The sequence below is a fragment of the Poecilia formosa genome, unplaced genomic scaffold (genome assembly GCF_000485575.1).
Source record: "Poecilia formosa unplaced genomic scaffold, Poecilia_formosa-5.1.2 Scaffold66, whole genome shotgun sequence".
NCBI lineage: Eukaryota > Metazoa > Chordata > Actinopteri > Cyprinodontiformes > Poeciliidae > Poecilia > Poecilia formosa.
Genome location: NW_006800005.1, coordinates 282,056 through 295,575, shown reverse-complemented (window position 1 = coordinate 295,575; position 13,520 = coordinate 282,056). Strand labels below are relative to the sequence as shown.

The 13,520-nt window shown below is 40.8% G+C and overlaps 1 protein-coding gene across 1 annotated transcript in view; it reads left to right on the top strand.

Annotated features, from left to right (window-relative positions):
- Positions 1-13,520, top strand: part of gpc3 (glypican 3) — a 199,814-nt gene that overhangs the window by 13,621 nt on the left and 172,673 nt on the right. Inside the window, exon 2 of the mRNA XM_007554826.2 lies at positions 221-382. Coding sequence (XP_007554888.1) covers positions 221-382 — 162 coding nt within the window. The remainder of the gene's footprint in view (positions 1-220; positions 383-13,520) is intronic.

The following is a 13,520-nucleotide window of genomic DNA, read 5'->3' as shown; positions in this document are numbered from 1 at the left end:
GTACACAGAAATAATACACTAATTAAGGGTGCAGAATGTGTGGAAAATTACATTTTCTACATTTAGCTTGCAGAGGATGATGCAGAGTCTTTTTTGTTGTTGTTGTTGTTGTGTGTGTTTGAGCTGTAAGAGGCTTCTGTCTTGGAATAAAAATTAAAACAAAGAGTGGCTCTGCAGCTCCTTCCCTCTGCTCATCCTGTCTCTGCTGGTTCACTGCCAGGTGGAGATCTGCAGGTTTGCCAAACCAAAGGCCCGACCTGCTGTTCCAAGAAGATGGAGGAGCGGTATCAGGTGGCTGCACGCAGCAACATGGAGTCAGGGCTGCAGGTTGTCAGCGCTCATCTCAAACGCCTCATCATCCAGAACGCCGCTATCTTCCAAGGTAAGCAGAAGACGCCACTGAGGCCATAACCTCATGAAACGGACGTTGCGTGAGTTCAAACGTGTGCGGCGCTCACCTTTCTCGCCGTGCTGCCTCTCTGGCGACAAGGACTCGCTTCTCTGGGGAGTCGCGTATTAAAGTAGAAGCACAATCAGAAAGAGGTTAGACATTCAGCGGCTGTTCGACTAAATGTCAGAATGGCAGTCACATGCGGTTTGAGTGACTTTAGATGTAGTTCTGTCGGCCCCCCAGACATGTTTCTCCTGAAAGTGACAGCCTCCTGGGACTTGGCACGCTGCAGTTGGAGAGGAGTGTTTTTCACACACACACAGAGAGAGAGAGAGAGAGAGAGAGAGAGAGAGAGAGAGAGAGAGAGAGAGCCCAGGAACTGTTGGATCAGAACAGCCACCAGATACTGGTGTCTGTGGTTAAAGCTAACAGATGTATGCGAAATGACAACAGACTGATGTGAAAAATGTGCTACTTCAGAGATGCTGAGGTTGGAGCTCTGCAGGCTGAGAGCAGAAACGCTGAAGGCAAAGGAGGCAGTGTGTGGCTGCTGTAAGAGGGAACAATGAGGAGACAGGAGGCTGGAAGCAGCACATTGTGACTCTGATATCTGTCTTAACAGTTAATGTATAGGTATACTGAAGATACAACTAAGTTTAAATATACACCTCTGGAATTTAAAAAAACGAAGAGCCCAGTGCACTGAAACCTCCTGGTTATTCCACTAAAAAATGTTGGTTTCTGAGTTAAAACATTAGTGTTGTTGTTTCTAAATGAATATTAATTAGTTTTCTTTGCAGTATTTGGTGTTTGAAAGCGCTGTATCTTTTTCGTTATTTTGACCATTTCTCATTTTCTGCAAATGTATCTAAACTTTTTGCTTGGAATTTCAGAGACATGATGTTAATAGTTCATAGAATAAAAGAACTATGTTAATTTTACTCCAGCATTTACCTATAAATAGTAAAATCAGAGAAATTGATCATTTTAAGTGGGCTCTTAATTTTTTCCAAAGCTGTACCATTCCAGAATAAAATTCTACATCGGGTATCACCATCAATGAGTCCAATTTATAAGGGCAGATCTATTGAAGCTAAATCTATGTTTTGTGCTCTAAGCAACGTCAAGTTTTATTATTTATATTTAAAATTCCTAATTGCACTTCCTGATCCATTTGAAAGGTTTGATGCAGTTATTTTTTTACACGTTTGAACAAAGTAATCATCCTATTGTTTTTGTTAGTTTCGGTTTCTTCAGTATCCTCCTTATAGCACCGACTGACTCTACTAATAAAATAATGTAATGTAATGACACACTGGCCTGGAAAGCAGATGTACAGTATTAGTTTTACTTTAGCCATGCCAGGTTATAATCTTAATGTTTATCAGAATTATTCTGTCCTACTTCAGTTTCTTGAATGTCTGAATACGTCACATTATATTCCACGTGTATTTGATGGACTACAATCAAAGATGAACATCAATCAGAGATTATCTGGACGCATCAGAGAGATGGAATATAATCTCAATTCCAATGCTGATAATGAACAGCAGCAACGCTGGTGAACTGACAACGTTGGGTTGGAAGTTCATAATGAAGCTAAAGCCTCTCTTCAAGGGCTGAAAATTTTCATTTATTTTCTGTTCAGTAAATCAGGATTTATTTTTTGGGCCCTAATCGAAACAAGAAAACAAGTTCAGATCAAATGCTCTTCTTTTACATTTAAATTTTAAATGCTTTAGTGTAAGTGAGAAATGCAGTCTAGTTGATTGTTCATGGATTGTAGCGCTTAAAATATTTTTGTTCTGTTGCTTTTGTTGTTAGTCACATATTTCTTTGGGTAATATCCCAAACAAAGCAACAACAAAAACAAACTGACAGGTTTTTAATATCTCAAAATGTTTGAGGTTTTGATAATCTTGCTTTTGTCTGTTTTCATGTATTTACTGCCCAGATACTTGTTAGTAATATTTGCAGCAGGCACTGACCATTTCCTGCAGACTTATTGCATGATTTTATCTTAAAGTGACAAATGACAAAGATTCTCAGTGTTAGCTAACAGTTAGCTTTATGGGCTAGCTAACAACATGTTGCCTCATTTGCTTCTTGCAGCATAATTCACTCAGGTCCTCTTAACTCTGTTATGGTTCACCGTCATCATCCCTGAAATAATGATTGTCACATAAATTGTAAGCTTTAAACCTTAGTAGTTAGCATTCAGTATTATCAGATGTTATAGTTTTTCTCAAAAAAGCAGAAACGATTCAGTGTGTTTTGACACCAGGTGTACCCCTAAGAACTTAAAACCTCTTTGTAAAATTGAGGTTTTGGGATTTTTGCTCCGGCTGTTGAAGGTAGCTAACACGTAGCCTTCTGGGACTAGCTAACATCATATTTCGTGGCTTGTTTTTTTCCTTCGACTCCTCTTGTTTACATACTTTTAATTCAATTTCTCTGTGTTTACTGTATCATAAAAGTTATTATTACTCCCTAGTTTCAAACTTTGCCTCAGCTGTGTAGCTCCAGCGCCATAAGATCTACACAGCGTTTCCCTGCCGTTATGCTAGCAACTGTTGTCATCAGATTTCACTTTTGCATTCGGTATTGAGCTTTTGATGCCACTTGACACAGACCCTTTTAATCAGCCAAAGCAGCGCTGTTTATTGTCTCGGGGATTTCCTCTTGAAGCGGGATGTGCTCACTCGCCCGGCCAACTCCTTCAACCGTGCCCACTTGTGGGCTGTGAAAAGCAGCACCATCCTGACACGCCAATTAAAACTTGAGGTTTAATGGGGACCGTGGGGTTTGCTCGACTTGGTTGTTACGCCCTAACTGTGTTACAGACTGCCGCTGTGGTTTGGCTTCACTTTCCAAGAAGGGGCTCAATACTAATTGCTTTAGCATAGCGTTTGATAGAACTCCCCAAACAGCCTCTGGACTGAAATCCTTTTAACATCCTGGTCTTATCTGTTTCCCTCTGCCTCATTTTCATCCTTGCTTTTCTTCTCCATCTCTCGTTCTGTGACCCTGTCCTGTCTCTCCCAATCTGCTCAACTTTTTCTTTCTCCCCCCTGCCTATCTCTTCCTCCTGCGTTCGCGGTGCTGTTGGGAATTGAGTGCATGCCTTGTTTGTAATCGTCTCTGCTGCTCTCCGTCTCTTTTCTTCATCGCTGACTCCTGCCAGAGATCAAAGGCCTTCCCCTCTGTACTCCTTTATCTCCCATCTCTGTATGCTCTCGCCGTCCCCGCATCCCCCCGTCTCTCTTTCTCTCTCTCTTTCTCTCTCTCTCTCTGTCTCTCTCTCTCCCACCGACTCCACCTGCTCCTCTTTCCCAAGCGCTACACCACACCAGAGGTTTTCACCCTTTTGAAGTCAAGTTCTCCAAACGCTGCAAAGTAATGGCTGTCTTTAAAGCATTTAGATGACTGGCAGCCTTAATGTTGGGCTTCTTCGTGATCGATACCTAGAAATACAGCAGGTATTATGTTGGGAATTTCTAATGACGCGTGGCCCCTTGTGGACATCTTAAGTGCCATTTGACCATCTAATGAGCGCGAGCTGATCTCTCAGCATCAGCAATGCGCAACGTAATGGATGGACTTCAGCATCCTTTCTGACATGACAGATGAAAAGATTTCATTTTAATTCACATAAGTGAGCTCATCAAGCCGATTTCCCAAATGCATATTGCTTTTCCTGCATGCTGTTGGTTGATGTTGGCTATTCAGGAGTCCATTTTGTCCATTTTGCATCGACAAACTTCCACGATCCATTAACTTTCAGTTGCACATCAGACTAAATTTTTGTATTTTTTTCTCAATTGTCGATAAAACTGAGATCACATGAACCTTGATACTAGTCTGGAAGAACAACAGTGTCTTTTAAGTGATGGTTATATTCTGCAGTAACTTAATAGTCGGTCTGTCATGCAACTGCAGATTATTAGTGTGGTGAAAATTCACCTTAAATAAACTGCTTGGGAAACAAAATGGGTCATTTCAAATTTACAATAACAATTTATTGTTGGTTGTAATTTTATTTTTATTTATTTTTGCTGTTTTTCTTTGTTTATTCCATGAAAGGTACAATAAATATTTATGAATTTAAAAATATGATCAAATGCTGTCATTGCACTGCTAGAAATAATAAGCGAGTCATTCTGTTTTTGCTTTTTTAAGGGAAGTATTCATGTTTGTAAGGCTCTTACTGCAGAGAAGTGTATTCATATCTACGCAGTCTAATGCTGCAGGATGTTTGAATGTTTTTATTGTTGCTTTTAGCATCGCCACAATAAATGCAGGTAAAATACCTGCAGAGTTTTGACACAGTTGAAAGAGCAACGTTTAAAAAGTCTCAAATCCCTCTGGAAGTGTCAGATCATCAACTATAAACCACTAATATGAGAACCACACATTTCATGAACGTCAATTTTCTTACCTTTAAAAAGACAGCAAGCCTCTCAGGTTGAACTGACAGACACAATGAGGCTCGGTTTTGTTAAATTAGACAGAAAAATAACAATAACCTGGTGTATAAAAAAAAAGACACTTATTTTTTCCACACATCCTATTTTTCAGAGAAACAGAACGAAGCAGAGTGAGAATTTACACCTGTTGGGCATGTTGTTTTTAGATCTACTTAACCTGCTGGATTTTCTTCTGCTGCCTTAATTCTTTATAACAAAGACCGAACCAGGCGTGGGAAAGTTCCTCTTATACTGAAAGTGTCACACAGTTGGTGCAGATCAGTCGTCTCCACATCCACGATCAAAATCTTCTGTACCACCGAATAACCAAGATGCACTTTTGGATTGAAATCTGGTGTCTGTGAAAGACTTACCGTCCGTCTGAAGAAACAAGTTTGAGATGATTTGAGGAGACGATGAGCAAACTCTGGTCACTTAGGAATGGAAAACGTCCTGCAGCAGTAACGCTCAGGTAGGCATTTAAACTACGCCTCAGTTCTACTGGAGGACCAAAAGTATCTCTCACACAATTAGACCGCTAACGGTCTCAGAGAGAGATTTAAAACCACTCACGATTTTATCAGACCAAAAACGTCACATGAACACGTGAGCATGTAATGCCCACAAAACCCAGTGCATCGTATCGTACATGTGCATTACATTTTTTGTTTGTAGAAGCAGAAGAAGAAGAAATGCTCCAGAGTGGAGCGAAGGGGTTTTAATAAGCTTGAAAAAAAAAAATGCTCAGAGTCTGTGCAGCACTTGACGGGGTCCCACTCTGTTTCACTGTATGGAAAGTAAACGATCGTCTCATTCTGAACTTTTCTAATGTTGGTATAAAATTCCCACCAGGTAATTCACACATACAAAGAAATACAAGTAAATTAGTGCACAAGCAAAGTTATGGGTAAAACACTGAATAAATCTTGTGTGGGATTTAGCGCTAATGAACACAAACGGCCAGAAAAAAAAGTTGTTCAAGCTCACAGATTTTTTCATAACAATGTTCTACAACCAGTGTTATTTAGTGTTGGTCAGTCTAGTCCACAGTTTAAGAGCTGGTGACAAAGGATTACAGACCAGCTCTGCAGCTTGTTGTTTTTCTCCCACAGATTCAAGCTGAGATTTTTCAACTTTAATGGTACATTTTGTTTTTTTTTGTCTGCTGCAAATTGATATTTGGTGTAATTGCGTGACTGTATTAACATCACAGCTGATAAACAACGTTCACACCTCAGAGTACGTCTGTTTCAGTTCCCCGTTTTCAAATAAATGACACGGACTTATTTACTATGTTTATTGCCGTGAAATTCACATTGCCAACTGCGGCATTATCTTTTGACAGAGAGAGAGAGTGAAAAAAAACATGCCTTAAGCTGTTTCCACCAAAAAACACTTAATATGCAAAGTTCACAGAAAAGTTTCTTGTGGCAATAAAGCTTGAATGTGTGTTTTTTTTTTCTATTTTAGGATAATAAAAATAATAATAATCGTAGACATCCAAACTCTGGCTGAAAAGTGGAGTAAAGTCATCTGTTGAGTCAAACTCAAGGCCCGGGGGCCAAGTCTGGTCCACTGTAGCTTTTTATGCGGCCCTCTGGACTCCACATTACATCAACAAGTCTCTCCAGTTTTTAACAAATTTGCAAAATTCACACAGAATCAATATTTTGGATTTATATCTGATTTTACTGCAAGTTTTTTTTTTTTTTTTTTTTCCAAAATTGGCCAAAAGCATTGGGTTTAAGTGACTGCTGCCTCAGCCTTGCTTGATGTCAAATTATCAAGCAAGGCTTAGTGATCTGTGTCTGTGATCATGATCGATGCGGCAATTTTTTTTAAAGTCACTTTTCAAATATTAGCACAAATATCGTAAAAATTCCCTACAAATATTTCTAAATTAGCACCGAAAAATCTGAATTTGATTGCAAAAAAAACCCAGAAAATCAATCAGAATCCAGGATGGACTGAAAAGGTGTTTGATATTATTTTCATTATAAGGAACAGTTATTGAATGCTGGAACCAACATTTATTTATTGATGTTTTTTTTTTTTTATAACAGTTTAATGGTTTCTATAAATAGATCCTGGCACAACCGGCCCTTTAAGAACAGTCAGATTTTTGTCACAGAGTGAAAATGAGCTTGACTTCCCTGATCTGGACCTTGTTTAGCTTGGAAACATTGAGTCTATGTGTGCCAGCATCTTACAAACCTCATGAGGAGAAAATAATGTCAGATCAATAAAGGTTTTATGTCAGCGGTGAGATACTAATGTCATAAAACAACTTTGACTCCTAACTTGAGTACAAAAATGGCCACAGGTTGGACTCATCCCCTCACAAGACAGCACAAAGCATTCTTTTGAGTCAGTAATGATGAGACGACATCGTCACAAATGGACTGAAGGCTTCATATGAGTATCGATGCCGGCTCTGAAGTCACACCGGACAGCAGAGCTTAAAGGTTGAGGCGCTTTATTTCTCCAGAGGAAGGAAGTGATGAGGCTCCATCCCTCTCATTGTGCTCCAGGCAGCTTGTTCACTAAAGACTTTCACTTCTCTGGGTTGGATTTCGACCCACATTTTGGTCGTAAACGGTACCGATTAAATATTAAAATGTTATTCGTTTAACACAACAAATAACACATTTAATTTTATTTGATTGACACTTAGTCATTGGAAAGGTCCGATGATTTACTGATTTATTCATCAAACAGCCTTCCATACCTGCATAACCCTCCATTTAAAATCTTCTGCAGGTCTTTTCTGTAAGACATGAAACCACATACTGTATGTGTAGGTAACAGATAATCTCTGTTAATTCTTGTCAAAGCACATGCAAAAGTACGGAAAATCAGAGTGACTACTCGTGTTTTTCTTTTCTCGATATCACGAGATATTATATGGATATTATATGGATATCACAAAATAATGATGAATGATTTTTTGAGGCAATGAGATTATTTATTCCATCTTCAGAAGAAGACATTAATCTTTTCTTGAGGTAACGAGATGGCTATATTACTTTTTCCCAATGATTTTCTTGAGATTTATGGTTACCCATTCATGCCATGACTTACTCTTCTAAGCCAGTCCTGCTGTTGTGGCCTGCATATGAAGGATGGAGTCAGGTTCAACTCGTTATCTGGAGAAAACCATTGGGGAAAAGTACATGCATCATGTATACATGATCTCGGCTTCCGTACCAAACATCTCCACATCTGGTATGAATTGATATGTCAACCAATAAACCGGCTAAATGAGCATTTCCTTTGATAAATCCATCCTTGCCCCTCTTCTAACTAAAGAAACTCTCCATTGATGCAGAGTTAACAAAGTCACAAACTGATATTTGCTAACTTGATATCTTTCATGTGCCATGTTACCCCATATCCTCCACTGTCTTCATCCCTGGTGTAACCACTCAACGAAGCAGAAGTTAGAAGTTCAACCAAAGCTGTCTTCTGGCGCTACGGATGATTGGCAGCTCTAATTGTTGTTCTCCCAGCAATGGCGTCCTTCAGGATTCTTCTCCGGCGCGACCCTTAGACGCTAGATTAAAAATCCAATTGTTCTTTTTTGTTAATAAGACATGTATTTGTTTAGCATTTAAAAAAAAAAGATTCCTGGGAGTTATTTTAGCGCGAGGGGCTGACTGGCAGTGCAGGCGGGGTTGTTGCGGGCGTCTTATGTAAACTGACACATCAGAAAACGAGCTCTCGGCTGAGGGGAGCGCGACCACACAACTGTCTGTTCGGTTTCATCACAGCTCAGCACTCCTGAGATGCATGCCACCGGCTGAAGGGAGGCGAGCGCACGTCCAAAGAGCAGCCCTGATTAATAAACATGAGAGGACAGGATTGGCCCGATTGGGAGGTTGCGGGGAGTTGGGGAAGGGAAGGGAAGGGTTGTGCGATCTGTTTATAAATTTGTGTGAAGATATCAGAGAGTCTGTGTGATATCTGCTATAAAAAAGTGGGCCAGCCAGCCAGCCTGGTGATCCTGGAATGAGTCGATGTGTAGAAAGAGGGGGCTGGCACAGTGGGGTGTTCGAAAACAGGTCTGAATTGGACTACTTTCAGGCAGCATGAGGGCAATCCGACGGAGTCTGAGCTGAGACGTTCTCCGACCCAGAGGCCCCGGCGCTCTGTAAGCGATCTGGAGTTTGGAAGCGGCTCACATCATCATTTAAAAAGTTCGCCCCTCAGATGTGTGTATAAATCTGGTTTCGTGTCCTTGAGTCGCTCGTACCTCGTTCCTAGCGAGCCAACAAATTAGCATCTCATTAGCAGTCTCAGAAAAAGAAGAAGAAAAAAAAGAAGTTCCATCGACTTCTGCTTCTTGCGCTCGCTGGGTTTTAATTACTCTGAGTGTATCAGGAATTAGAATGGCAGAACCTCCTCTAAGCCCCCCCAGTGGCCCGGGAGAAGACGGTCGTTGACCTTGTGAGAGGTTGGCCCCCGTTTGTCTCCGATAATGCTGAGTGGACGTTCGCCGTGGCAGCCACCCAAATGAAACGTGACAGGAGACGGATGACGCAGATCCTGGCAGGCCCGAAGCCCGACTGCTGTTAGCCAATAATCAGACCGGGACCCCGGTGGCCTCTGATGACCACTCCCGCCCTCATCGCCTCCCCGCTCGTTAGCTGTCCGCTCGATCCTTAAGTGCTGCGGGCGTCCGGCCCGAGCAGGCGCTCTCCTCTCTGCTCTCCGCATCATCTGCCCGCCAATAACCATCCCCTTCTCCGCTCTCTCCACGGAGTCGTTTTGTCTTCTGGAGAAGTTTCCCTGAGTTAATCCAATAACGGCGAGGGCTGGAGGGATGTATGCCTGCTGTGAGATGTCTGAAGTTGTTTACTTTCTGCCCCGGGGCTAATCTAATAACTCGGGGAGAGGCAGTTTTGCCGATGTCCAATGGGCTCCTTTGAGCGTCGTTTACCAGACGCGATGGGGTTCGCCAGCCATTACCACATCTTCTCCGATCCGCTCGTAATTTGGTTTTAACCTAATTGCTGCGTTTTATCATTATGCGTAACTTATTAGTTTTCCCCGTAATGGGATTTTCGAGACTTTTTGAGCTCTCTGCTGTGCCGGCAAACTGTTGTTCAGATTGATACTTAATAAAGCGGCATAACTCTGACTTCTGAGGTTTCACTCGGAGCCACAAAAGGAAGGATGTTGTTGCTTCTGAGTGAGCCTGGCGGAACATTTTTAGCGTGTTTTGAGCCCGAGGAAGGAAACATCCGCAGCAGCAGCAGCTACACAGAGCCACACAGAAGCACCACAGAGAGCCTCAAAAAAAAAAGAAGGAAAAAAAAAAAAAATTCAGGTACGCGTAATCCATCGGTGCCGCTTCTTATCTTTTACTCTCATTATCCAGTTTGCTGTTTGGGGAAATAGACTCATATCACCAGAGGCAAATACAAAGTAGATGTTGATGGGTGCAGTTTACCACCGAATTAAGATCTAAAATGTGTTTCCACTGCAGCATGTCGTGTTTTCTCCCCTCATGTGTCAGGGAGAACCCTGCTGCTTCTTTTCTCTGCTAGATCCACCTAAAGTAGACAATGAGGAGGTGTCGAAGCAGATTTACGAGAAAAAATATAATATAATAGACTAAAATAGATGCGTTTCACTCGGTGGAAACAACCTTAAGGGAGCTTGTTTTACTTCCAAAAGAGTCCATTAAAGACTCAGAGCTGTTAATTTCTGGAGATATTTAGTTTCTGATCTGATCTGGAGTTTGTTGTTTTTAAATTTGAGACACAACAATCGTAATGTTGTGGCCAATTCCCAATAGTCAGGATCTGTAGGCCTTTGAATTGACAATATAAATTTTTCTTTAATAACTATAATATCTTAAGATATGACAATACTAACTAAAAAAATTGTTTTAGTACCTGCTGTGAGCTATTAGTTATGGATATTATGATCAGGGCTTCTCTGAGACAAACCTCACTGCTTAGGGAGAAGTTGCTGTAAAAGTAGCTTTACTGATATCTTACAGTAAAATGTGTAGCCAACTTTTTAAGCTGCTTCTGTCAACTTTTATTAGCGATTAGCGCTGTTAGCGGGACAAGCATTACAAGAACAGTGCTGCATTCACTTGAGCATGTAGATTCTTACCTTAACTTTCCAAAGGTTGAGATAAAGTTTCCAAAGGTGGACAAAGTTTCCAAATCGATAGATGGTGGTTGAAAGCTGAAAAAACTAAAACAAATCTGCTGAACTACATTCAGCCTTCCTGTTACCCACCGACTGTCTTGCTTTCTCTCGCCGTCTTGCAGCCAAAATGAACTGCACACATCTCAACATGTTGTAGCTTCCTTTGAGACATCTTCTCACAGGTTTTGTGTTTCCTCCGATGTCGTCCCCACACCTCGCCGATACCGTAAAGTCTTAATCACTTGGTAAGAGAGTCAGCACAGAAGAGTGACACAGTAACGCTCAGGCCCCGTGGCTTTGCTGAGATCTGAGTTTTGAGTTTTCGTCCGGTCCCGGTCAGGGCCGATCAAGCTGAAAATAAAATTTTAAGGTTTCAGACATTTTCTGGGTGCGTCTCTTTTAATGTTTTTTCTTTGCCCAGGAAAATCTAACTGTGCCTACCAAAATAAGGGCGAGAAAAGGAACGTTTAAAATATTTAATCAAAAAGAAATCCTCTGGAAACTATCGTGTTGTTCCAGCGTGTCGTTGCTGCAGGTGGTCAGTGACTCCAGCGCAGCGAGCTTCCTGTTTGTCCCGGCGGAAGACGACTCTCACACCGCAGCTGTAATGTCACCTGTCAGGTCAGGGGTCAGGTTACTTCGGCATCACGAGTCAAAACTCGATCCACAAAAAGCCCAACTTCCCAAACGCGGCAAACTGGCCACCCCACTTTGGATCTTATCTTAATGGGTCCGACTGCAGAGTGCTTCCACTCTTTACGTCTCAGAGGGATTTGTGTTTGTGATTATGCATTCAGGATCGGGCTCTGTTTCTTTTGTTCTTTTACTTATTAGAAAGAGGAATACAATCTCCTCTGAAAGTGCAACAGTGCACTATTGCATTACATTTTGCCTCAGTACACTAAAGTATCTGTGAGATATATATATTTTATTCAAAAAAGTTTCTCGGTTTTTCATTGGGCATGTTTTGCACATCTTTCGAGGTTAAATAAGGGGAATGTCTTCACTTTAATGAAGATAAATCTATAAGCTGGATTGTTTTATCCGTCTGCCTTTACGCTTGATTGGCTAAAGTGCTTTTTCACATTAAAGAAGCCAAATTCTTTAAAGACTGTCTGCATGTCGTCTTCATTACATATTCACCTAAAATTATTGCAGTCAGTTCTTAGAAAGAGGGCACTGTCAGGCAATTTTTCACATCTCGTACTTGTTGAGATACTGGATTATGGAGTCTCAAAGTAAACCAGTCATGTTGTCTGCTCCTGTACAAAATCTGTGTTGAGGTCACCTCTATAAATCACCTCTATAAAGCAGACTTAGTCCATTAAAATTAATATTTCTTGTTAATAGAAATTAATAGGAAACAACTGAGGTAGAAAAAAAGATAAACAGCACCATTCAGTCATTCAACCTGAATGATTTAAAATCTAAGCTAGCAATATAGCTAACTTATTCATGAAACTAGTCAATTTAATGACTAGCTTGTTGACTGTAGGAAATGTAGAAACTACCTGAAAGAGCCAGAGTAGAAAAAAAAAAACTAGACAAAACCTTCTGCTTCCAGGCATTCCGGTAAGAAAGACGAACAGAACTTAAGTTCATATTTATTTAGCCCAAATGATATAATGTGTAAGCTAGCTGTATAGCTAGCTAGTTTACACATTAAGCTAGCTATTTTGCTAGCTTGAGTGTTTCTAAAGAATATTCCAAAGTAAAACTTACTGCATTAATTTGGTTAAAGTGTTTTATAAGTTATTTTTCTTTGTGTTGAATGTGTTTACATTATAATGTTTTTTTCAAAGAGGAGGTATTTATCTCTGGTGGAGTCACTTGTGCCCTGGTTGTGTACCTGGAATGTCGTTGTGATTGTCGCAATGGGCAGCCAGGGGAGCTGGAGCAACAAACATGAGGTGGGCAATATTGACCTGGGCGATTGTACAAATAACCCTGCTCGCACACACATTCTCATATAGGGTCAATTTAGAACCACCTACTGGACTGTGGGAGGAAAACAGGTACCTGGAAAAAACAAAAAATCTACCCGAGCACCAAGAGAATATGAAAACTACTCGCTTACACACACAGTGACCTTGCTGCTAGGCGATGGTGCTTAGCTGGTGTTTGCGTCGTCTTTGCATAATAGATAAAAGCCTTTCCTTCAAAAGAGGAATTGTCCCATCAGCATTTGCTTTATGTATTTAGAAAACGAGCCTAAACATAATTTCATCAAAGCAACACAATGCACCAATTCTGTCAGGAAAATCTTGCTCAGATGGTGATATTTGTTGAAAATCTCCATATCATTGGTGGTGTAACACAAACCTGTAAGTAGGCAGGAGTTGAGTTCTTATGAAATAGATCGTATCTCAGGAAATCGGCTACAAGCTTAAAAGAAAACAGTTAATTGAAATGAGAGGTATTTCTCTTGATGTGTTAGGAAAGGGCTGTGGGGAAATTTGCTACTTTTTTGGCAATGTTGTTTTTAGACAATTGAGAGT